Consider the following 26,349-nt stretch of genomic DNA (forward strand, 5'->3'; position numbering starts at 1 on the left):
TCCAAATGTCCTTCAAATTCGCAATGTCCTGCAAGGCATCTTAGCTCAGTGACATAACTCGCCACTTCCTGGTCTTCAGACCTTTTGTAGGTGTAGAACCGGTACCTCGCCATCAGAACGCTTTCCTTCAGGTTCAAGTGCTCTCGGATCAGTGTGCACAAATCATCGTACGATTTCTCCGTGGTTTTCCCTGGAGTGAGCAGATTCTTCATGAGGCCATACGTTGGTGACCCACAGATGGTGAGGAGGATCGCCCTTCGTTTGGCACGTTCTCTTTCCCATTTAACTCATTGGCCACAAAGTATTGGTCGAGTCGCTCCACAAAAGTTTCCCAATCATCTCCCTCTGAGAATTTCTCCAGGATGCCCACTGTTCTTTACATCTTTGGGCTCGCTATCTGTATCTCGTCGCCAGTTGTTATGTATGGAAAAAGAGTCAGACTGAACACTGTGAGCTCAAAGTAAAATGTGACCTTAATCTTTTATTGCAGGTCGCCAGAGTGCTTCTCCAACCTGAGAGGCCTCCTTAAATACCTGTGCTCCCGAGGGATTATGGGAAATCTTGGGACTCCAGGGGATGAGCCCTCTGGTGGGTGTACAGAGTAAATACAAGTTTACATATATAACACTATCCTTTTGCATTTACCTGGTCATATCTTTCAGTTCACAAGTACTCACTCTTCACATTGCTCTTTCCCTTTCTCCGTTTTTTGCTTTCTCCTGTAAGCCACAAGTTTTTTCAACAGAAACTTGGCATCACCGTAATGCTATTTCTTGATTCGGTTTATGCTTTATTCTCTTTTCAAAGCTGTCAGGGCTGGATATTAACACTGACGGGGCGGGGGGGGGGTGGGGGGCGGAGAGAGCGCGGTGGGGACGGCTGTTTTGAGGTTGGGGAAACCCGGAAGAACGAGTTTCCCTTGGGTCCTGCTGAATTTAACGTAAATCATGGAAGCATAGAAATTTATGGCACAGCAGGAAGCCATTCGGCCCATCGTGTCCGTGCCAGTCAAAAAAGAACCATCTAGCTTAATCGTACTTTCCATTTCTTGATCTGTAACCTTGTAGGTTATAACACTTCAGATGCATATCTTTTTAAATGCGGTGAAAGTTTCTGCCTCTACCACCCTTTCAAGCAGTAAGGTCTAGACCTTCACCACCCTCTGGGCGAAAATAGTTCTCCTCAACTCCCCTCCAATCCTTCTACGAATTACTTTAAATCTATACCCCCCTGGTTATTGACCTGTGCTAGGGGAAATAGGTCCTTCCTGTCTACTTAATCCAGGCCCTTCATAATTTTATACACCTCAATTAAATCTCCCCTCAGCCTCCTCTGTTCCAAAGAAAACAACCCCAGCCTATCCAATCTTTCCTCATAGCTAAAATTCTCCAGTCGTGTCAACAACCTCATAAATCTACTGTGTACCCTCTCTAGTGCAATCACATCCTTTCTGTAATGTGGTGTCCAGAGCTGCACGCAGTACTCTAGCTGTGGCCTAACTAGTGCTTTATACAGTTCAAGTATAACCTCCTTGCTCTTATAATCAATGCCTCGGCTAATAAAGGAAAGTATCCCATATTCCTTCTTAACTGCCTTATCTACCTGTCCTGCTACACGTCCATCTGTAGAAATCATTGATTTTGGCCTAACACATAAATTAAAAAAGTTTAAAGATGAAAACCTTTCTAAATTCCATCAATTAATATAAGGAGATTCAGAGAGTTAACTAGGGATAGCACATCGGGGTGGAAATTCGGTCACGACCCTGTTACGGCGTAATCCAGGCGGAATGGTAAATTTTGCGCCGGCAAATGGTTTGTATCTGCCGTTGTGTCAGCTGGGCCCTGAATTTGGAGCGGAGCGCTAAGGGAGGTTTTGCACACCTCTTTTAGGGCGCAAGGCTGGTTGAGCAAGTGAAAATCCCGAACTAAACAGCCGGCCTCGGAACAACCTGAGAGAGGCCTCGGGAAAGGGGGGGGGGGGGGTGCGGGGGGGTCGGGGGAAATCTGAAAAAAACCCGTCAAAAACATTCCCAATAAATAACTCACGCCACCGCAACATAAATAGAAAAAAAATGTTTTAAAACAGTCACACTTACCTCAGGTCGACATTACTTACCTTTCTGCAGCCGCTATAGCTTGAAACGCCACCTTCCACAGGTGTTCACACCAGGGCGCTAAGGGTTGGGCGTGATCCAAATATCGAGCCGATGTTGCAGCCAGAGGCGTTGTACACCGGCTCGCCACCTCTGGGCGGTAATGCTCCGCGCCCCACTCGAAACTGGCAACGAATGTCCCAGCGGGGCGCTGGATGCTGTTCGACCGCCCGGAAGTAATTACTGCCGCCCCTCTGAGGCGCTAACAGGGCGCTAACAGACCGGAAATCTAGCCCCATGGTCTTTAATCTCTCGGAGCTGAAATCAAGCTTGGACTGATGGGATGAAACTCTCTCCTTTCTTTCAGCTGTTGAGTGTTCTAAGTGAAACATGTTTGGTCAGTCTCAGTTCTAAGCGTGCACAATGCAAGATTTGCTTCAATTCATTTCTAATTAGCACTGGGGTTTCAGCCACACTTGGATGTAATGATGATTGATATGGAACTATCAGCCTGGCCTGGTAAAAAGCATCCTTCAGAGTGTAGGAACATGTCATATTGTTGTAAAGGGAATCAAAAGAGCCTTATCCTGCAAATAACATAATCTGACGAGAGTGCTTAATGGCTGGGCTAAGAGCAAAAAGTTGCAGAAAAGTTCTATAATCAAATTATGGGTCTCTAAGTGTCAAGAACTATTTCTTCCGCAGGTTCTTCAGTATATGGAAGACATTAAGGTGTATGAGATACAGAATTTTGATTTCAAGAAAAAAATCTCAGAGACTGAGAGTAAGCTGAAACAGCAGCAGAACCTTTATGAGGCTGTGCGATGTGACAGAAACCTTTACAGCAAGAACTTGATTGAAGCTCAGGTATGGACACCCCTTCTCGCAATCCAACTTTTTAATGTACAGGCAACTCTCGATTATCCAAGGCCCTCGGGGTTCGGGCTATTCCGGGTAAATGATTTTGCCGCTAGGGCGAGTACAATAGAGTACATTTTCTAGCAGTCTTGCTTGCCTCCTGCAATCTTTTTTATTTCTTACTTCCTTGCTGCACAAGCAACATGTTATGACTGGTGTTATCAACTTGTATGGAAGTGTATCGCTGTAAATGCATTTTATGAAAAAGTGAGACTGTCATGTATTTCACCATCTTGCAATGACAATAGTTATGTAACTGTAACTCATGCACACTGTACCTGTACCCTTGAAATGCACACCCTGACCACAGGGGGTGAGCTTGCGGGAGACACTCCTCACCTGGGTTTCCAGGTATAAAAGGGGAGGTCCCACCCAGGGTCAGCACTCCTTGGTCCTGGGAATAAAGTGAAGGTCACAGAGTGACCGTGTCTGATATCTGCATGTCTCGTGTGAGTTTGTAACAAGATTCAGAGACGCTACAAAGACCATCATCGGCCGGCGGAGAAAGAGCACTGACAAGCCGGACGGTGCCAGCATGCAGGGTCCCCACCCGAGCCGTGCATGTTTATTTAGCAACACAACAAACAGCAACGGCCCCATTCCTTTCCCGTCGACTACCATTAAGAAATCTTCCTTTAACATTACAATGCGTTTCATTTAAACTTTTGGCGAGAGTGCAAACGGGATCGCTTCTGACGTCCGAAAATCGGGAGAGATGTGCAACAGCCGTTCGACCACACATCGTCCGACTTACACTCTGGCCAAGAGTTAAAATATCCCCGCTAAGCACATGGTTTCAGATGTGCAGAGATGAGATAAACATAACTCGATAAAATTCAACTCGGGTGAGGGGGACGGATTCGGGGGTGGTCAATAAAACGGACAGTATCAGACTTCAGTGCAAAGACAAATCCGGCTGGGTCGGGCGTGTGCCGTTGCAGCGGGTTCTCCGTTAGATCCGTGTACGGATGATCGAGAGTTGCCTGTATTTTCTTTTGAATAAAAATGATTTTTTATTTGATCTTGGGAATATGGACGACCCTGGCAAGACCCCACATATTATCCATGCCAAGTTGCCACGAGAAGGTGGGTGTTTGTCTTTCTTCTCAAACCACTGCAGTCTTTATAGTGATGGTGCTCCCACAATGGAGCTCGGGAGGGAATTCCAGAACTTCGACCCAGTGTCGATGAATGAATGGCAATATGTTTGTGACTTGGAGGGGAATTTTTGACTGATGGCGTACCCAAGACATTGCTGCCCTTGTCCTTCTTGGTGGTGGGTGGCATGGAGTCAGGAAATGCTGTTTGAAGCAAGCTTTACCAATTCCCCCAGTGCATCTTCTAGGTAGTACACAGTGCTGCCATAGTGCGCACTGAGGTGAACAGGGTGGATATTGACCAGTAACGAGGGTGCTGATCAAACAGACTGCTATGTTGTGGGTGATGTCAAGCTTCTTGCTTGTTATAGCGACACCTACCCAGGCGAATGCTGAGTATTTCATCACACTGCTGACTTGGGCCTTGATGCTGGAGAGGTTTTGAGAGTTCAGGAACGGGAGCTACTTATTGCAGAGTTCCCAGTCTTTGCCTTGTTCTTGCTGCCAGGGTGTTGATACAGCTGGTCCATTTAAGCTTCTGGGTCAGTGATGACCATCGAGCTGATGGTAGTGGGGGGACTAGGCAAAGGTCACTGAATGGTGGTTGGGCCTTTCTTGTTGGACTTGGGCATTATCTGATAATTGCATGGCCCAAATGCTACCAAATTCAAAGTGCAGCCTTTGTGCAGATCTACCCCCTCAAGTCAGGGTCACTTATGCCCAACTCCACCACATGGCAGCAGAGACAAGTGGCCCTTCTTTTCCCTATGGGGAGATTCTGCATTCCCAGCGGAGAGTCACAATCGCAGGTTGAACACATCAGGGAACCGGGGCTACTATTTTGTACCATTATGTCTGACCCGTGTTCCTTGCACATGCAGCTTCCCTGTTGGGAGCACGGGATTGCAAAAATTACTTCTATAATGTCACGGTTTAAGGCATTTCTGCATCATCTTCTCAACAGCTTTACCATGTACGTGCCCTGTCCCTCTCCCTACTCCCCCCACCACAAGCCCCAACACCCAATCCCCAGCCCCCTCACCCCACACAGTCTGGAAGCTGAGACTTTTTGCTATCTTTCCTTACAGAGTTGGATGGATTTGGAGACTAACAACTATCCCACTTATAGCAAAGTGTTACTGGATTAAACTTCGTCTTGTACCAGGCTATAAACCCATTTCAAGATTAGTAGAATTAAATGCAAATCAGCTAAAACATCATTTATTGATGAAGTAAGGTTGTTACCTAAAGGAAGACCTAAACTAATACTATAGAGCACAAAACACATATTATGCTACATACAGCCATGGAAAATCATGAGGGGAATCGTTCACACAGTCTCTTTCATTCTTTCAATCATAAAAAAAGCACAATTTTCAAAATTTGAGATGCAGAACCTACTGCCTCATTCTCGAGAAGCCTTACTTGTATAGGGCCAGGATCGATATTTTTTTCTATTCCTTTCTTGAAATCACTGGGGTAGATTTTGACTTTTGGCGATAAGAGTAAAATGGGTGATAATGAATCTGCAGCCGGGTCTACATGTCTCCCGATTTAAAAAAACTTCCATTGAAGCCAATGGAGATATGTAAGACAGGCTGCCGATTCGCTATCGCCCGGTTTACACTATCGCACAAAGTCAATGATCTGCCCCACTGACTCATGCTGGACACCAGCTGCCTCCCGGTGCCTTGCTGAAGTGACCATCCACATGTGAAGATGTTCCAATAGGAGCGGTCAGGATTTTGTTCTCCCGAGCCCAGTGGCAGTGAAACCAATTGCAAGGCCTTACAGGTATCTGGCTGACACAGCTAGATCAGCATGGGGATCAAAAGAGGGAGCTTCCCGGTCAGCATAGTTCAGTTCCACACTAGGCAGCCCATTTAATCACAGTGCTCACGTTGGACGCCTAATGGATAGACTTCCAGATTGCTAGAAGCTCAAATATTTCAGCTCAAAGATTATTGGACAACATCTCAAAAGCCATTGATTGCAAAACAGATAAAAGTATGGTGAAACCTAATTTAGCTTCAGGTCATGAAAAGGTCCACTGCCTAAATGTATAAATATATCACGTGGATCCTGCCGTGATGCTGCATTTAAACTGTGAGCGTCTTGGGAGGACGAGAAGGAATTGGAGGCATTCTTTGGAAAAGGAGTTTGTTTTGAATGTTGAGATGGGCAGGTTTGAGTGACTGGGGAACTTTGAATTGAAATAGTGAGCTGTTCAAAGATTTGAGACTTAAGAGAAGCGAATTGACTCTGAAAATCGAACTTTCTAGTATTGATTGAATCCTGAGCTTTGCAACATAATGGATTGCTAACATAAGGTTTTGTTTTATATATTTAACCAGCCATGTTTAGACAAAAATCTTGAGAATGTCGGATGCTCACCTGCACAAGATAGCTAGCCAGCTTATAGTATGAGGAGATCCACTGGGATAGATTTTCACTCCGAGCGGACTTCGTGTGGCTGACCGGCAGAGCACTCCAGCCGGCTGGCCGACCATGCCGGTGGGAGGCGTGGGCATTTCTGAGGGCCGGGCCGGACCTCACGAACATTCTGTTGTGGGTTCAAATCCCACCCCAGAGACTTGAGCACAATAATCCAGGTTAGCACCTCAGTGCAGTACTGAGGGAGTGCTGCACTGTCGGAGGTGACATCTTTTGTGTGAGACGTTGAACCGAGGCCCCATCTGCCCTCGCAGGTGGACGTAAAAGATCCCAGGGCATTATTTCAACTGGCCAATATTTATCCCTCAATCACCATAACAAAAAGAGATTATCTGGTCATTATCACATTGCTGTCTGTGGGAGCTTGCTGTGCACAAATTGGCTGCCATGTTTCGCACATTACAACCGTGACTACACTCCGAAAGTACTTAATTGGCTGTAAAGCGCTTTGGGTTGTCCGGTTGTCTTGAAAGGCACTATAAAAATGCAAGCCTTTTTCTGTTGGTGCAACCATGGGCAGCCCGCCTGCTCCAGGCCTTCGCAATATTGAGCAGCCCAGAGGAAGAAGGATGGGTGATTTTGGGTGGGGGGGGGGAGGGGGGGCGGGCGGTTACTCGGACAGCCAACAGCCCAGGCTAGTTTTGTGGAGTCCATAAAATTCCAGCCGCACAAAATTAAAAGGTAAACTTACCCATGGATGTCTCTTTGGCTGGACCGCCAGCTGGTACCGGGCAGAGCGTGCGCTGCACACGCTCCACCCAGTGCTCTCCTAAACTGGCAAACAGGGTCCTACGCACATCATCGGACACTGATTAGTGTTTTAAATGGGCCTACCACTTTAAAAAAAATACTTTTATTTATATAGCGCCTGTCACGACCACCGGACGTCTCAAAGCGCTTTACAGTCAATGAAATACTTTTGGTGTGTAGTCACTGTTGTAATGTGGGAAACATGGCAGCCAACTTGCACACAGCAAACTCCCACAAACAGCAATTTAATAATGACCAGATAATCTGTTTTTGTTATGTTGATTTGAGGGATAAATATTGACCAGGACACCGGGGATAACTCCCCTGCTCTTCTTTGAAATAGTACCATGGGATCTTTTACATCCACCTGAGGGAGCAGGCAGGGCCTTGGTTTAACGTCTCATCCAAAAGACAGCACCTCCGACAGTGCTGCACCCCCTCAGTACTGCACTGGAGTGTTAGCCTAGATTTATCTGCTCAAGTGCCTGGAGTGGGACTTGAACCCACAGCCTTCTGACTCAGAGGCTTCCCACTGAGCCACAGCTGACACTCAGACAGGTGCTCCTACTGCTAGCCATAGGCCTGGGAGACGATTGTGACGGACACAGCGACAGCGGGAACAGGGCGTTTCGTCATTCCCCACCATTTTCGGGGAGCTGCCCATATCCATAAGCAGGTGAGGAGGCCTCGAAATCTACTCCCTCAAGCATTAGAGTGGAAGCTTAATGGAAGAAATGTGGCTAGCCAAGGAATAAGCATAATATCTTGTACGAGTAAACCTTGAGTGACTAAAATCAATCTGGGTCTCCCACTTGCTATCCAGTGACCTTCTGCTTGAAGGTGATTTGTGATCGAGCTTGGTGGTGATGCCTCGTGTCATGCTCGAATAGTCTGCTGAAACTCACTGGCTATCTCGGATAAAGAATAGACGCTTGGGCAAGGAACCAGACGGCACCCATGGATCTCTATCCTAGCAAGACATAGCTAATGGATGATTTATTTACAAGGATGATACTAGAAATGTGAGACTATACCTGTCAGGAATGGATGAACAGCCAGGCTTGAAAAGAGAAGGCTGAAGGGTGACCTAATCGAGATCTTTAAAATTAAGAAAGGTTTTGATAGAGTAGACAATGAGAGAGTGTTTTCACATGTGGGGAATGTTATGTATGTATGTAAACCTTACCAAAATGTAAGACTTGCCTCTAGGGAGCACACCTGTGGGAGACCTAAGGGTCACCTGTGCACCCTGGGCAAGCAGGTATAAAAGGTGATTCACCATGCTGCTTCCTCACTCTAGAGTCTGAAATAAAGAGACCAAGGTCACAACGGTTTGAGCTTGCGATATAGTCCTGTGGATTTATTCTGAACATAACAGGGACGAGGTTATTAATATAAGATAGTCACCAAGAAATCCAATAGGGAATTCAGAAGAAACTTCTTTACCCAGAGAGCGGTGAGAATGTGGGACTTGCTGCCACAGCGAGTGGTTGAGACGAACAATATAGATGCATTTAAGGGTAGGCTAGATAAGCATACGAGGGAGAAGGGAATAGAGGGTTATTCGGATAGAGTTAGATGAGGAAAGGCAGGAGGAGGCTCGAGTGGAGCATAAACGGCGGTATGGACTGGATGGGCCGAATGGCCTGTTTCTGTGCTGTATTTCTGATGAAAGCTAAGACTAAGGAAGGAAGAAAAGGGCAGTCCTCTGCACAAAAGTTATTAAATGTAGTTCTCTGAGGTATTTTTTTCCCAGTGTACCTATGTGGGCATTTTTGTGGGTGCTGTATGATCGTTTTGACACCTAAAGTCAGTTCCTGCTGGCTGACATTTGAAATGCCTCCAGCACGAATCAGCTGAAACAGCTCCTCTACAGTTCTCCGTGCTAACTGTAAACGCCTTGTGGCAGCCTCTCCTGCTTTTCCACGTCGTGATGTAGTGCCTTAACTGTGAATCGAAGCTTCGTCACCGATTTGTTGAATTGAAAGGTCAGACTTGCGTCCGTGCATCACGCTGCTATTTTTGGGCTGTACTTGGCACAGCCGGTGGTTACGACTGCTACGTCACAGCTATGCCACATTCCTTGGTGTCAGCACCAACCTTTTACAGCGCATCCCAAATGTGCAGTGTGTCACACTGTTGGGTTCACACGTCAGGAGTGTGGGAATGAGATACCAAAAAAATACAATTCTTGGCCAAAAGACGTAGTTTGGCGTTGGTGTACACAGCAAGTGTTCTAAACATCAATGTTTGAAAACGGACGAGGAAATAAAATTTAAAAAATAAAAAGGTTTAACTCCTGAAGTAAAAAAAAAGGGTGGATCTGTTGCGAATATATTGCCTGGTGTGAACTTCAACTGAAAAGGTGCAGGTCCAGCTGTGGACTGTGCTAAGTTAGCGGAGAAACTGCCGGGATGGCAATGGCAAGGAGCCAGACAAACAATTTTAGCATGCACTCAATGATGGTGAATTAGAAAATGAATTTCACAGCCATTGGTCTTCATTCTTCATTGATGAGTCCAGAAGGCGAATGTCAGCAGCTAGTCTACCTGGGAAGACTTTGTCAGCTGTGGCTCAGTGGGTAGCACACTCGCCTCTCAGTCAGAAAGTTGTGGGTTCAAGTCCCACTCCAGAGACTTGAGCACAAAAATCTAGGCTGTCATTATAGTGCAGTGCTGAGGGAGTGCTGCACTGTCGCAGGTGTCATCTTTCAGCTGAAACATTAAACGTCTGCTCGTAAAGATCCCACGGCACTATTTTGAAGCAGAGCAGGGGAGTTCTCCCTGGTGTCCTGGTCAACATTTATCCCTCAATCAACATAACAAAAACAGGTTATCTGGTCATTAGCACATTGCTGTTTGTGGGAGTTTGCTGTGTGCAAACTGGCTGCCATGTTTCCTACATTACAACAGTGACTACATTTCAAAAGAACTTAATTGGCTGTAAAGTGCTTTGGGACGTCCTGAGGTCGTGTAAGGTGCTATATAAATGCAAGTCTTTCTTTTTTCTTATTTTTGGGAAGGCATCATGACCGAGCTCAGTCTTGTCCTCACAAGGTGCCCAAACGTCCGTTTTGCAGTATATGGTCATTAGAATGCAGTCAGCAGCTGATTTTTCTTCCCGACACAAGTCCGGGGTCGCCGAGACCAATTACAGCCCAGTTCAGATCATGTCATTATTTTTTTTAAATTTAGTCGATGCTGGCTGCAAGGAGCCAGACAAACAATTTTAACATGCACTCAATGATGGTGAATTAGAAAATGAATTTCACAGCCATCAGGACTAATTTTATTTGCAAAATTACCTGTTTTCATTATAACAGCATTCACATTATTCCATTACAGAAAGGAATGCAATCTAATAATTGAGTTTGATTGTGGATGTCAGTGTGCAGGTCACATTCTCAGCATTAGCATTCAAATGCTGTGAGAAGAAACAAAGCTTATTTTAGTAATCTTGCTCTCCGGCTTGCTAATGGGCTGCTGAAAGGGCTGGTGGACATCATAACTAATGTACCGAACACCGTGCTCGAAACCGAAGGATTGCTGGGAGTGTGCTGCAAAACCATCACTCACTTGAGAGATCCTGATAATTTTGGAGCCATGACGGTGCACCTGAAGTGGGCTCGGACTTGTGCGTGAGCTTGTCACAGCTTCGGACCCTCTCCATATATTGTTTTTGGAAGAGACCGTATTGCGTTCTATTTCTGAGCATTTCCATTTGAATTTTAATGTTGGAGTGTGTAGCTTCTTGTTAGCTTGCTATGCAGCAGCTCTGAGGTTGAGGTTACAGTGATTGCTGATGATTGCACAGTGTTCAGTTCCATTCGCAATTCTTCAGACAATGAAGCAGTCTGTGCCCGCATGCAACAAGACCTGGATGACATTCAGGTTCACGTTGATAAGTGGCAAGTAACATTCACGCTGCATGTGCCAGGCAATGACCTTCTCCAACAATCCCGAGTCTAACCACCGCCCATTGACATTCAGTGGCATTACCATCGCCGAATCCCCCACCATCAACATCCTAGGGGTCATCATTGACTAGAAACTGAACTGGACCAGCCACATAAATACTGCGGCTGCAAGAGCAAATCAGAGGCTGGGTATTCTGTGGCGAGTTTTTCACCTCCTGACTCCCCAAAGCCTTCTCATCACCTGCAAGCCACAAGTCAATACTCTCCATGACGAGATGAGTGCAGTTCCAACAACACTCAAGAAGCTCGACACCATCCAGAACAAAGCAACCCGCTTGATTGGCACCCCATCCACCACCTTAAACATTCACTCCCTCCACCACCGGCGCACCGCGGCTGCAGTATGTACCATCTACAGGATGCACTGCTGCAACTCACCAAGGCTTCTTCAACAGCACCTCAAACCCACAACCACTTTCGCTTAGAAGGATAAGGGCAGCAGGCGCAATGGGAACACCATCTACAGGATGCACTACAGCAACTCGCCAAGACTTCTTTGACAACACCTCCCAAACCCACGACCTCTACCACCTAGAAGGACAAGGGCAGCAGGCGCAATGGAAACACCATCTACAAGATGCACTGCAGCAACTCGCCAAGACTTCTTTGACAGCACCTCCCAAACCCACGACCTCTACCACCTAGAAGGACAAGGGCAGCAGGCGCATGGGAACACCATCACCTCCAAGTTCTCCCCCAAGTCACACATCATCCAGGCTTGGAAATATATCACCGTTCCTTTATAGTCGTTGGGTCAAAATCCTGGAACTCCCTCCCTAACAGCACCTTCACCACATGGACTGCATTGGTCCAAAGAGGTGGCTCACCACCACCACCTTCTCAGGGGTAATTAGGGATGGGCAATAAATGCTGGCATTGCCAACGCTGCCCACATCCCATGAATGACTTAAAAGAAAATGCAGTACCTTGCTGGTGGGGCTGATGGTGGTGTAGTCAGAAATAATATTCTACGGTTAGGGTTGAGCTCAAGATGCAGTATCTCAGTGGTGATTTAACAGGAGCAGCCAATTTAAAGTTATGATTGAGGCACCACATTTGGTGATACTCCAGGAGCCATTACTTCAAGGATGAGATACAGCACCTTACTGTGGCAAATCTTTGGTATCCCAGTAGCTCTTTTATCCAAGGTGCCTTGGAAATGGTATAGCAGGCAGTGTTATCCTGAGGAGGGCCACAGTTCCACTTTCGGACCGTGTGAGCAAGCCCAGTATTATAAGCAACCCATTCTCTATCAGTCTTTGGACTGTTTATCGTTACAGATAGGTGCAAAGTATTTAATTTTCAAATGTAGTCATTTATTGGCTTATTGTTCATTTTCTAGCCGTAATTGTAAAATTAAAGTTTTGTTTTGTTTCGTATTCTGCTTTAGAAGTGTCCCTGTTGGCTCAACAAGTTTATCCAGTGAGAAACTGAGCCGTGCAGATTAGCAGGGTGCCATGTTTGATCCATGGCCTTTGGTGAGCTATTGGATCTCACCTGGTGTAATGTATGCACCTGTGAGTATGCTCACAGGTTTGTAGAGCTGTTGAGTTGGCTTAGCCAGTCCCGTGATGTTCACTAGACTCAATAAAACCCCAGCCAGTTGTGTTCAAGGGATTCACGATGAGGCAGATGGTTGTGAGCCTGGTGGATGAACTGGTAATGTATAGTGTGATTGTTAAACCTTTGCTAAGAAACCAATTCGTTCGTAATAGCAATATGTTACTCTGAATTTTTAAGCAAGAATCCATGAAGCAAATATGTTACACCTGGGAAAGATGCACTACAATTGGCTTCATCGACCCTAGATTAGCAAAGCTAAAAACGAGCTTCCTGGCTGCAGTGTCTGCTAGAAATGTGCATGTGTAGATGTTGGGTGAGAAAAAGGTTGGGTAGGGCTATGATCCATTTCCCCCCCCGCCCCCCCGACTATGGTATATTAACCTGCTGCCACTCACTTTCACTCTTGCACATGGATTGTGGCTGCATGGTTGAGGCAAGAGAGGGGGCCCAGCATCAGTGTTACCATACCCTACCATGCAATCAATGCCTGCAGGAAAGGAGAAGGGAAAATTCGTGAGGGAGAATGAATAAGTGCATTGCTGTAACAACCAGATACTCGTTTCAGCTGTCATGTCGTTTAAAAAAATGTTTAAAATTGCTTTTATTCATTTTTTACAATTTCTCTTTTGAAGGATGAGATAGCTGAAATGAAACGAAAGCTGAAGATCATGAACCATCACATCGACCAGTTGAAGGATGAGATCTGCTCAAAGGAGGCTGCACTAGTGAAGCAACACTTGGAGTATCAGCGCATGGAGAAGGAGAAAGAAACAATAAAGGTATTGTTGGAATTATTGCAATAATACTTCCTTATCTCTCATTACTAAATTTAACTGTGATGCTGTGGGCAATTTTTTGTGTTCCCATTCGCTCGATGTTTTTGACCTATCAGTGCTTTTTGTTAGGTCCAACAGGAAGTGAGCTTGAATGATGTGGAGGTTGGTGTCCTAATCACCATTTCCTCCTCTTGATGATGAGCTGGCCAAAATAGCTTCTCTCTCAGAGGCCCAGAAATTCGTCTCGGGCGGTGCTGCAAAACAGGTGGTATTGGATCGTCCGCCTGTTTTACGCCGCACCTGATAGTCAGTTCCAGCTCCCAAGTTGGGAGTCCAACATCCTCATTGCAGCTTACTGTGCCTCCGTCCCTCCCTTCCCCAGGACAGCACTCTTCCCACAGGCTGCAATGGCCGCTGCTGATGTTTCACTTGGTTGTTATTAATTGGCTGTGATCAAATTTTCTTCCTGTTTACATTCATTGAATTACAGGTGAAGGTTTGGATAGATTACCGGTGTTCTCGCTATTCGATTAGTATCTCCGGGGAGTTACTGAGAAACATTAAATATAATGCAATGAAATAGTAACCATTGCTGTTCTGATTGGGAATTAGGGTCATTAATGGCCTGTACCACTCCGACAGGAGCATTAATGAGATTTTTTTTTGTCAGCCGACTGCCATGACAATTACGCCCATGGGTTCGGCCAGACCGCCAACAGGCAGCCTGGTACCCCCTCTAGGATGCCAGGCCGCTGGCCCAACCGAAATCCTCCCTGGTGGCCCAGAGGACCGAAGTTTTAAAATCGCGAAGGACTCTTCCCTTTAAGTGACGGTGAGTACCGCAGTGATGCGGCGCCATGATGACATCATTGCGGCGGCCACTCTGCACCCCCAACTTCCGCCCCTCAGGTGTTGCCACCGCCGCGTATCCGCTCCTCAAGTATTGTCACCGCCCCCATTATGAGCGACTTCCGGATCCCAATGAGAAAAACAAACGAAGAGCGGAATGTCGCTGAAGAGGTGACCTTAATCACCACTGCGCTAAAAACACTCAAAACGGGGTGGGAGCACCTCGTTTCGGGCGGGGGGCAATTTCTACCCCTTTGTGTTTATGGGATCATAACATGGGAACCGTGGGCTGCCTATTTTGGAATGTGCTGGAGTTGTGGCAACATTGAAATCTCTAGACATACAGGAACAAAAGCAGGCTCAAATTCCCATAATATAATGAGTGATTTAATGTACATGAGGCAAACATAAAGCATAGATAATTGGAGCGGAACTGGACACGCTCAAGTGTTACCACAAGGCCTCTATCAGGTCACCCCTCCGTCTTCTATTTTCTAGAGAAAAGAGCCCAGCCTGTTCAATCTTTCCTGATAGGTATAATCTCTCAGTTGTGATATCATTCTAGTAAATCTTTTTTGCACCTTCTCCAGTTTCTCTATGTGCTTTTTACAAAATGGAAACAGACAAAATACGGCTACAATTCAAAGAAGTGAATTATCAATGTATGACAAACCAAATTAATATCATAAGTATGGTTCAGAAGCTCATGAACAGAATCTTTCATATCGCCATGTTGATGAAGTGAAAATTTTCCCCCATTGATGCAAATGGCAATGGGAAAACTAGCTACAATGTGATTTAAAAAAAATTCCATGGCACCATTTTAAGAAGAGCAGGAGTTCTCTATGTCCTTGCCAATATTACGCTCTAAACTAATGCCCCCTCCCACCCCCCGCAAAATAAATGAACTGGCCTTTCATGTAATTGGCTGTGGGATCATGCTGTGAGCACAGCTGATGCCACATTTATCTGCATAAAATGGTAACTGCACTTCAAGGCAACTTATTGTATGTAAATTTGAGGTCATCCAAACTCCGCAGCCCATGTCCTAACTCGCACAAAGTCCCGCTCACCCATCACCCCTGTGCTCGCTGACCTACATTGGCTTCCGGTTAAGCAACGCCTCAATTTCAAAATTCTCATCCTTGTTTACAAATCCCTCCATGGATTCGCCCCTCCCTATCTCTGTAATCTCCTTCAGCCTCACAACCCCCGAGATGTCTGCGCTCCTCAAATTCTGCCCTTTTGAGTATCCCTGATTATAATTGCTCAACCATTGGTGGCTGTGCCTTCAGCTGCCTAGGCTCCAAGCTCTGGAACTCCCTCCCTAAACCTCTCCGCCTCTCTACCTCTCTTTCCTCCTTAAAGATGCTCCTTAAGACCTACCTCTTTGGTCATCTGCTGTAATTTCTTCTTATGTGGTTCGGTGTCAAATTTATTTGTTTTGTCTAACAACACTCCCGTGAAGCATCTTGGGATGTTTTACTACATTAAAAGCACTATATAAAGACAAATTGTTGTTGTTGCAAAAGAAACATTTCTGAGGTGTGATAAAGCTAAATATAAATGTAAGTCGTTCTTTCTCCCATCTCCTTTGCGTTACTGTCAGGAGCAGAGTTTATTAAGATGGTGACAGAATGTCAATACTTCCTTGTGTGACGGTGATCATGCATTCTAGCCACTTTCCTGTCTGATGCAGTGTCCATTATGACTAATCATTTCCACCATGCGCATCCCTTTCACCAACTCATTCTCTCTGCACTTGAGTGGGGAGCTGCCTACAGTCGAATGAGACACTGATTCTGTCAGCTTTTCTTTGCAAATGTCAACCTTCATTTTCCAGCAGCTTGAACTCTTGCCTTATAGCTGGCCATCCGTGTGTCCTGGTTCACTACTGCTGCACTCGCTCAGTCGCTATTTGACAAGATACTTGGCAGCGAGCTGCAAGATTTGTTTTTCACCCTTGCTTTCCAAGATCATTTCCATTCTCGTGCTTGTGATCACATTCCCCCAACATGCTCTGGGTGTCAATGATTCCTGCTGTTTGATTAATATTAGCCATGGCTCAGTGGGTAGCACTTTCATCTTTGTGTCAGAATGTTGTGGGTTTAAGTCCCACTCCAGTGACTTGAGCACAAAATTTAGTCTTTGACAGTCCAGTGCAGTACTGAGGGAGCACTGCACAGGCGGAGGTGCCGTCTTTCGAATGAGACGTTAAAATGAGGTGCAGGGCCTTCTGAGCTCGAAGTAAAAGATCCCATGGCACTGTTTTGAAGAAGTGCAAAGGAGTTATCCCCGGTGCCCTGGCCAATATTTAATCCTCAATCAACCCATCTAAAAAAAAATTTCTGGTCATTATCACATTGCTGTTTGTGGGAGCTTGCTGTGCACAAATTGGCTGCCGTTTACACATTACAACAGTGACTACACTTCAAAAAGTACTTCACTGGCTGTAAAGCGCTCTGTGCCAGCATAAGGTTGTGAAATATGCTGTATAAATGCAAGTCTTTCTTTTTGTACATTATATATTTCAGTATCAAGAAAAAGGAGTGTGACTCAGTTCTGTATCCACCAAAGCTACAGTCAATGGCAATCATTCAGTATTTCATTGGTACTGGGTCTTGTATGGCACTTCTACATGAAATGCCAGAAGTAAAGGCTAATAGTGCAGGAGATGCAGACGACAAAGTTATTTTCAATTACGAAGAGAAAATCCCCAGTTGAAAGCAGTTTTAACATAAAACATAAAAACATAAGAAATAGGAACAGGAGTAGGCCATACGGCCCCTCGAGCCTGCTCCGCCATTCAGTAAGATCATGGCTGATCTGATCATGGACTCAGCTCCACTTCCCCGCCCGCTCCCCAAGAGGCTAGCGTGTGTTTTTCTAACCAGAAGCGGATGCAGTTAAGACATGCTTACCCTTGTTGTTGAGTCAAACCGAGAATCGGTCACAGTTGACGGTCTGGATCATTTATCTTCCCGGTTCCCTGTTGACCTATTTTCTGGTCAGATGAGCATCGTTTTGTCTCCGGTAGACAATGGACCATCAGATTACCTGGTGCTCATGGCTAAAAGGAGATGAATGGTAAGTTCTGGGGGAAAAGGAAAAATTCAGAGAGAAGATGATTCTGTATAAAACAAAATTTAAATCCTAAAAAGCCTCTAGGTAATGTTAGCACGTTTGTTTTTCACTCCTGGGATCTGTGTTTGATTCCACTCAAAATGGTGCTGGGCTCCTTTCTATTGCAATATAATGGCCCTATGCGAAAGAAATTTCAGCACATCTACAAAACTGACTGTGATTCTGCACAAATTTTAATCCACAATTTGTTGGAAATAGAGACCTTGAATTAATTTACTATCAGCACAGATTTGATGGTAGTGCATCAATTAGTCTTCTATCATTGAGCAGAACTGCACCCCAAGTCATTACTGTGCTCCTGATGTATAATTATATTATGAGGAATGTTGTAAAACTTCTATTCCATTGGACTGCATTCAGGATCTGTGAATTTTCAAACTATTGGTTATTCCTCTTCCTGGTGTAGCACACGATTCCAACGATTTCATAGCATTCCTCTCGTTCTTTCCTCACCGCAGATTGAACTGCAGAAAATGAAACAACAGGCTCAGGACACCAGAATTTTCATTGAAAATCAGGAGACGGAGGAAAGAAAGCTGCTGAGGATTATTGATGAGGCTGACACAGAGAGGATTCGACAAAAGAAGGAGCTGGACCAGGTATGTCACAGGGGATTGCAAGCCGATGAAGTCACTCCATTCTAAAATGAATTAATGTGTTCTGCATTTTGAGAGTCTCAAAAATGTAATTAAGTACTATACAAATGCAAGTATTTACTCAAGTGCTGTGGCTGCCTAAGTGACAGTTGTCAGTCACCAGTATATTTTTCATATTGCATCAGCAGTTTTGTTCATTTTCTGTGTTTTAGTGTTCATTTCCAGGGTAGTTCTAGGTCCAAACACTATTGTACATGAGCTCTTGTACACCCTTAATCTCGCTATTGGGAAGTCTAATGTGCACTTCCCATGATTTTTACTCTGCGCCTAAATGTCCAATGTGGTTTCATGGTGTGTGCGACTTTGTGCTGGACGTGCACGTCATACAATATAGCCTTGTATGATCCTGCACTGATCCAACATGTGGACTTCCAGTAGGGGGCCACTAGATATCGATGGAAAGGAATCCTCGCATGTTTCCTGGCTTTGTAACCTTTAACATTCAGGGATGCATTTCCCTCTGAGGTAGATTTGTCACCGGAGGAAGGTCGGCCTGCCACCACGACCCTGCAATAATTTTGACCCATTTGCCTGGATCAGTTATCTTTAGTTACGCAGAGTAAGCTCTTGTAGCATCAAGGAAGCCCACAGCTGCTGCCCGGGAAAATGCGCTGTTATATGGTTGCACCACAAAGACGTGGAGGACCAGTGAAAAGGAACAAATGCCCGAAAGACTTCAGAAAATGTTTAAATGAAGGCCACAGACTGGACCAAGGCTTTCACACGGAGAGTGTTTGGGACCATTATTGAGTATAAGAAGGCTACTAGGCAATTAAGAAAGCAATTGGTATGTTGGCCTTTATTAAAAGAGAATTTGAGTATAAGAGTAAAGACGTCTTACTTCAATTATATAGAGCCCTGGTGAGACCGCACCTGGAATACTGTGGACAGTTTTGGTCTCCTTACCTAAGGAAGGATATACTGCCATTGAGGGAATGCAACAGAGGTTCACCAGACTGATTCTTGAGATGCGGGAATTGTCCTATGAGGATCGACTAGGTCTATATTCTCTAGAGTTTAGAAGAATCAGAGGTGATCTCATTGAAAACATAAAAAATTCTTACAGGGCTTGACAGATGTAGGGAGGATGTTTCCTCTGGCTGACGAGTCTAGAACAGGAGTCACTGTCTCAGAATAAGGGGTTGGCCAATTAGGACTAAGCTGAGGAGAAACTTCTTCATTCAGATGGTGGTGAATCTTTGGAATTATCTTCCCCAGAGGGCTGTGGATGCTCAGTCTTTGAGTATATTCAAAACAGAGATTGATAGATTTTTGGATATTCAGAGAATCAAGGGATATGGGGATAGTGCAGGAAAGTGGAGCTGAGGTAGAAGATCAGCTATGATCTTAGTGAATGGCGGAGCAGGCTCGAGGGGCCGAATGGCCTACTCCTGCTCCTAATTCATATGTTGTCCCACCAAGCAACAACATAATCGGCTTACCTCTGCTATCCCAGGGTCTACTGCCACCTCTCCTCACTTTCCTCCCAAACCCTCTGAGAACTCTGTGTTCCTCTGACTCTGGCCTCTTCGGTATTTCCCACACCCATCGCTTCACCATTGGCCGCCATTCTTTCATTTGTATAGGCCCCATGCTCTGGAATTCCCTCCCTAAACATTGCTGCCTCTCCTTAGCCCTGTCTTCTCCTTTAAGACCCTCCTTAAAAACCCACCTCTTTGATCAATCTTTTAGTCGCCCCTCCTTCTTTGGCACGGTGTACAGTTTTATCTGATGATGCTCCTGTGAAGGGCCTTGGGTCATTTTTCTACATTAAAGGTGATACATAAATGCAAGTTGTACAAATGCAGCTTCAGTGTGGAGTGATCATATTTCGCACCGATGCTGCGGTCATAGTGTGAATGCATCCGAAGTTGGAAGCTGCTGCTTGTGGTTTATATTCAACTGCAGCAGTACATTGTGGACAGACAGTTTCTTTCTTCTGTTTATTAAAATAACAGCTTGTGATTATCTGAAATCAATTTTGTTCACTATTTTCCAAGCAGAGTCTTAATTTATAGCTTCATAATTATCCCATTATATTCCTATTAGCAAACATTAAGGACCATTAAGCATATTATGTGCCTGTAATTGGAGGGAAGCTTTCTTTGGGTTTTTTTAAGCTCAGAAAGCTTTTGCAGCTCAGAAGATTGATTTCTGCTCGCCCTCTTCACCGATGGAACAAGATTTCACTGTACTGTCATGTTCGCATGTTGTTTCTGTAATTAACTTTTTTCCCCCCGAACATTCTCGGCAGGTTATCAGTGAGAGGGATATTTTGGGCACTCAGCTCGTGCGCCGGAATGATGAGCTGGCACTGCTGTACGAGAAGATTAAGATTCAGCACTCCATGCTAAATAAAGGCGAGATACAATACAGGCAGCGGGTGGACGATATCCGGCTCCTCCGTGTGGAGATCAGAAAACTAAGACGAGAGAAAAACATCCTAAGCAAGAGCGTTTCTAACCTGGATGACCTCAGGTAAAACTTGCTTGCGAAGGGAATTCTAAAAGGAGAATCATTATTGGGACTTGGCGTCGCTGGCATGGCCGGAATTTATTGCCCACCACTAAGGCCCCCAGAGAGCAGTTAAGAGTCGACCACGTTGGTGGAGGACTGGGCTGACTTATAGGCCGGTCCTGGTAAGAACGGCGGGTTTCCTTCGCTGAAGGACAGTAGTGAACCAGTTGGGTTTTTGCAACAATCCGCCAGCTTCGTGATCACTTGATACCAGCTTTTCATTTCCAGATTTTTTTTACCAAAACTGTTCCAAATTCTCAAACTGTGGGGCTTGAACTAACATTCTCTGGTTTATTAGTTCAGGTCTCTGGGTTACTGGTCCAGTAACATAACCACTACACTACCATACCCATAGTGATTTATAAAAGATTTAAGAACGAAAAAAAAGACTTGCATTTATATAGCGCCTTTCATGACCACCAGACATCTCAAAGTGCTTTACAGCCAGTGAAGTACTTTTGAAGTGTAACCACTGTTGTAATGTGGGAAACGCGGTGGCCAATTTGCGCACAGCAATCTCCCACAAATAGCAATGTGATAATGACCAGATAAACTGTTTCTGTAATATTGATTGAGGGATAAATATTGGCCAGGACACTGGGGAAAACGCCCCCGCTCTTTTTCGAAATAGTGCCATGGAATCTTTTGCGTCCACCTGAGAGAGCAGACGGGGCCTCAGTTTAAGGTCTCATCCGAAAGACGTCAGCTCCGACTGTGCCACACTCCCTTAGCACTGCAGTGGAGTGTCAGCTTAGATTTATGTGCTTAAGTCTCTGGAGTTGGACTTGAACCCACAACCTTCTGACTCGGAGGCGAATGTGCTACCTACTGAGCCACAGCTGACACTAAAAAGGAACAAACAAAGTTCTTCCTCTTCTCCTGCTGGCATATGGTTCCCCAAGCACTAGCAACTTACCAGTACCTCATCCAAGTGACCATTCTTCGTGTGTGAGCCTAGGCAGTGGATGCCAGCGAATAGAGGGCATCACACCAGAGGCCGATTCTTTTCCCACCTGATGGCGACAGATACAAACTTTTCCAGCAGGTAGATAGCAATTAGGTTTGGGAATACTAACAATGTTTTTTGCTTTCCTCTCGTTAGCCCAGGGACGCAGAGGTCATTTGTAGCCCCAGCACAACTAGTCTTCCATAAGAACATAAGAAATAGGAGCAGAAGTATGCCATTTGGCTTTTTGAGCCTGCTCCGCCATTCAATAAGATCATGGCTAATCTAACTCAACTCCACCTTCCCACACTATCCCCATTATTGGTTCCATTAATATCCAAAAATCTATCCATCTTTGTCTTGAATATACTCAACGACTGAGTATCCATAGCCCTCTAGGATAGAGAATTCCAAAGATTCACAACCCTTTGAGTGAAGAAATCTCTTCTCATCTTAGTCCTGAATGGCCGACCCCATATTCTGAGACTGTGATCCATAGTTCTAGACTCTCTAGCCAGGGGAAATATCCTCCCAGCATCTAACCTATCATGCCCCTTAAGAATTTTATACATTCCAATGAGATCCCCTCTCATTCTTCTAAACTCTGGGATATAGCACAAGTCTATTTCATTTCTCTTCATAGGACAATCCCTCCCATCCCAGAAATCAGTCTAGTCAACCTTTGTTGCACTCCCTCTAAGGGAAGTAGAGTAAGGAGATAGGAGATTAAAACTGTACACAAGACTTGTGGGTGTCGTCTCACCAATGCCCATATAATTGCAGTAAGCTTTCTTTACTCTTATACACCAATCCTTTTGTAACAAACCATTACAAACCATTTGCTTTCCTAATTGCTTGCTGTACCTGCATATTGACTTTCTGTGATTGCCTCTTGAGATCCAGTTGAGATCAGCCAACAGCACAGCTCATGAATCGAGCCTGGTACCTTCCTGTTCTGTATAATTTAGTAGCACACAATGCAATTAATATACACACTAAGCTATTGGCAGAGAGCTGTTGATTTGTTTATTGTGGATCAGTGAGGCACAACTTCCATCGGGGATTTCCCCAAATCTCACCTTAATTCTTTCCTTTTGAAAGCTAACATGGATTATGCTTCCATCATTGTTTCTGTAAAGGTATTCAATGCCCTAACAACCCTCTGTGTTAAAAAAAAACAATTCTCTTAACCCTTCTGACCCTCTAGTTACTGGCTCACTGACCAATGGAAATAGTTTTTCCCGATTTACTTTATCAATACCTGTTATAATTTTGACCACCTCTATTAGATCTCCTTCTTTGTTCTAATCAACAATGAGGAAAGATGGGAAGAGGCTCGAGTGAAGCATAAACGCTGGCATCGATTGGTTGGGCCAAATGGCCTGTTTCTGTGTCGCGATCTTCGCCGTGCGGCAAATCCAAGAGAAATGCAGGGAACAGCTCCAACCCTTGTACATAGAAACATAGAAAATAGGTGCAGGAGTAGGCCATTCGGCCCTTCAAGCCTGCACCACCATTCAATATGATCATGGCTGATCATGCAACATCAGTACCCCATTCTGCTTTATTTCCATACCCCTTGATCCCTTTAGCTGTAAGGGCCACATCGAACTCCCTTTTGAATATATCTAACAAATTAGCCTCAACAACTTTCTGCGGTAGAGAATTCCACAAGTTCACAATTCTCTGAAGAAGTTTCTCCTCATCTCGGTCCAAATGGCTTACCCCTTATCCTTAGACTGTGACCCCTGGTTCTGGACTTCCCCAACATCGGGAACATTCTTCCTGCATCTACCCTGTCCAATCCTGTCAGAATTTTATATGTTTCAATGAGATCCCCTCTCATTCTTCTAAATTCCAATGAATATAAGCCTAGTCGATCCAGTCTTTCTTCATATGTCAGTCCTGCCAACCCAGGAATCAGTCTGGTGAACCTTCGCTGCACTGCCTCAATAGCAAGAATATCCTTCCTCAGCTTAGGAGACCAAAACTGTACACAATATTCAAGGTGTGGCCTCACCAAGGCCCTGTACAACTGCAGTTAGACCTCCCTGCTCCTATACTCAAATCCTGTCGCTATGAAGGCCAACATACCATTTGCCTTCTTCACCGCCTGCTGTACCTGCATGCCAACTTTCAATGACTGATGTACCATGACACCCAGGTCTCGTTGCACCTCTCATTTTCCTAATCTGTCACCAATCAGATAATATTCTGCCTTCCTGTTTTTGCCACAAAAGTGGATAACCTCACATTTATCTACATTATACTGCATCTGCCATGCATTTGCCCACTCACCTAACCTGTCCAAGTCACCCTGCAGCCTCTTAGCATCCTCCTCACAGCTCACACTGTCACCCAGCTTAGTGTCATCTGCAAACTTGGAAATATTACATTCAATTCCTTCATCTAAATAATTAATGTATCTTGTAAATAGCTGGGGTCCCAGCACCGAACCTTGCGGTACCCCACTAGTCACTGCCTGCCATTCTGAAAAGGACCCATTTATTCCTACTCTTTGCTTGCTGTCTGCCAACCAGTTCTCTATCCATGTCAATACATTACCCCCAATACCACGTGGTTTAATTTTGCACACTAATCTCTTGTGTGGGACCTTGTCAAAAGCCTTTTGAAAGTCCAAATACACCACACCCACTGGTTCTTCCTTGTCCACTCGACTAGTTACATCCTCAAATATTTCTAGAAGATTTGTCAAGCATGATTTCCCTTTCATAAATGCATGCAGACTTGGACCAATCCTGTCACTGCTTTCCAAATGTGCTATTACATCTTTAATAATTGATTCCAACATTTTCCCCACTACCAATGTCAGGCTAACCGGTCTATAATTTCCGGTTTTCCCTCTCCCTCCTTTTTTAAAAAGTGGGGTTAGATTAACTACCCTCCAAACCATAGGAACTGATCCAGAGTCGATAGAATGTTGGAAAATGACCACCAATGCATCCACTATTTCTAGGGCCACTTCCTTAAGTACTCTGGGATGCAGAATATCAGGCCCTGGGGATTTATCGGCCTTCAATCCCATCAATTTTCCAAACACAATTTCCTGACTAATAAGGATTTTCTTCAGTTCCTCCTTCTCGCTAGACACTCGGTACCCTAGTATTTCCGGAAGGTTATTTGTGTCTTCCTTAGTGAAGACAGAACCAAAGTATTTGTTCAATTGGTCTGCCATTTCTTTGTTGCCCATTTTAAATTCACCTGATTCTGACTGCAAGGGACCTGCATTTGTCCTCACTAATGTTTTTCTCTTCACATATCTATAGAAGTTTTTGCAGTCAGTTTTTATGTTCCCTGCAAGCTTACTCTCATACTCTATTTTCCCCCTCCTAATTAAACGCTTTGTCTTCCTCTGCTGAATTCTAAATTTCTCCCAGTCCTCAGGTTTGCTGCTTTTTCTGGCCAATTTATGGGTCCAAGTTTTGGGCCGCGCCTAGAACGGCACAGCCCCGACCTGGACGCCCGTTTTTCGCGCCACAAAGTGCACCTAAAAAAAACGTACAGATTCTCCGGCTCCCTGCTGGTCCTCTGGAGCCGGGCGCGGCGCAGCACGAGCTGTAGGGGGCGGAGCTAGGTACCTGCGCTAAAAACAGTGCCGGGACCTCTGCACATGCGTGCTACAGTGGGCGCGCATGTGCAGTAGCTCCAGGCACCCAAAACTGTGTGGGAGGGGCCCGAAGCACGCAGCCCCTAGCCGAGGCTGAATGGCCTCACTGGGGCTGCGTGCATAAGGCTGCCTCCCACGCCCAGCTCCTGCTTCCTCCCGACCCGACTCAACTCCCGCTTCCGCCCCCCCCACCCGCCCCCGGGACCGGACCCGACCCCGACACCGAGCCGACTCCCGCTTCCCCCCCCCCACCCGGACCAGACAGGACCCGACCCCCCGGACTGGACCCGACCTGCGTTCCCCACCCCCCACCCGACCTGACCTCCCTCTCCCTCCCTCCCTCCCCCCCCCTGACCCGAACCGAACCGACCCGCGCTCCAGACGCCCCCCCCCCCCCCCACTTGGACCGGACCTGAACCAACCTGACCTCCCTCCCCCCGCCCCCGACATGCACCGACCCGACCCGACCTCCCTCTGCCCCTTCCCCCCACCGACTTGAACCGAACCTACCTGACCCAACCCGCGCTCCCTCCCCTACCCGAACCAACCCGACCTCCCTCCTTCCCCCCCCCCCCCGACCCGACCCGTGCTCCCGACCACCCCCCCCCCGCCCCCCCTCCCCCAGACCAGACCGGACCCGACCCGACCTCCCTCCGCCTCCCCGACCCGACCCGCGCTCCCGACCCCGACCCGTGCTCCCCCCGACCCGACCCGCGCTCCCGACCCCGGACCCCGGACCCGACCCGACCAAACGCCACCTACCTGTAAATCTGGTGCTGGGGACAGGCCCTGCCCCTAGTCTTGGGCCCGGCCGGGCCCGGCCCGGCCCGTTCAGCCTCCCTCCCCCTTCTCCTTCCCCCCACCCCCCTTCTCCTTCCCCCCACCCCCCTTCTCCTTTCCCCCCTTTCTCCTTCCCCCTTTCTCCTTTCCCCCTCTTTCTCCTTTCTCCCCCCTCCTTCCCCCCTTCTCCTTCCCCCCCT

The 26,349-nt window shown here is 46.1% G+C and overlaps 1 protein-coding gene across 1 annotated transcript in view; it reads left to right on the forward strand.

Annotated features, from left to right (window-relative positions):
- Positions 1 to 26,349, forward strand: part of cfap58 (cilia and flagella associated protein 58) — a 249,312-nt gene that overhangs the window by 64,938 nt on the left and 158,025 nt on the right. Inside the window, exons 10-13 of the mRNA XM_070874957.1 lie at positions 2,801 to 2,962; positions 13,486 to 13,632; positions 18,081 to 18,221; positions 20,533 to 20,756. Coding sequence (XP_070731058.1) covers positions 2,801 to 2,962; positions 13,486 to 13,632; positions 18,081 to 18,221; positions 20,533 to 20,756 — 674 coding nt within the window. The remainder of the gene's footprint in view (positions 1 to 2,800; positions 2,963 to 13,485; positions 13,633 to 18,080; positions 18,222 to 20,532; positions 20,757 to 26,349) is intronic.

The sequence above is a fragment of the Pristiophorus japonicus genome, chromosome 3, assembly GCF_044704955.1.
Source record: "Pristiophorus japonicus isolate sPriJap1 chromosome 3, sPriJap1.hap1, whole genome shotgun sequence".
In the NCBI taxonomy this organism is placed as follows: domain Eukaryota; kingdom Metazoa; phylum Chordata; class Chondrichthyes; family Pristiophoridae; genus Pristiophorus; species Pristiophorus japonicus.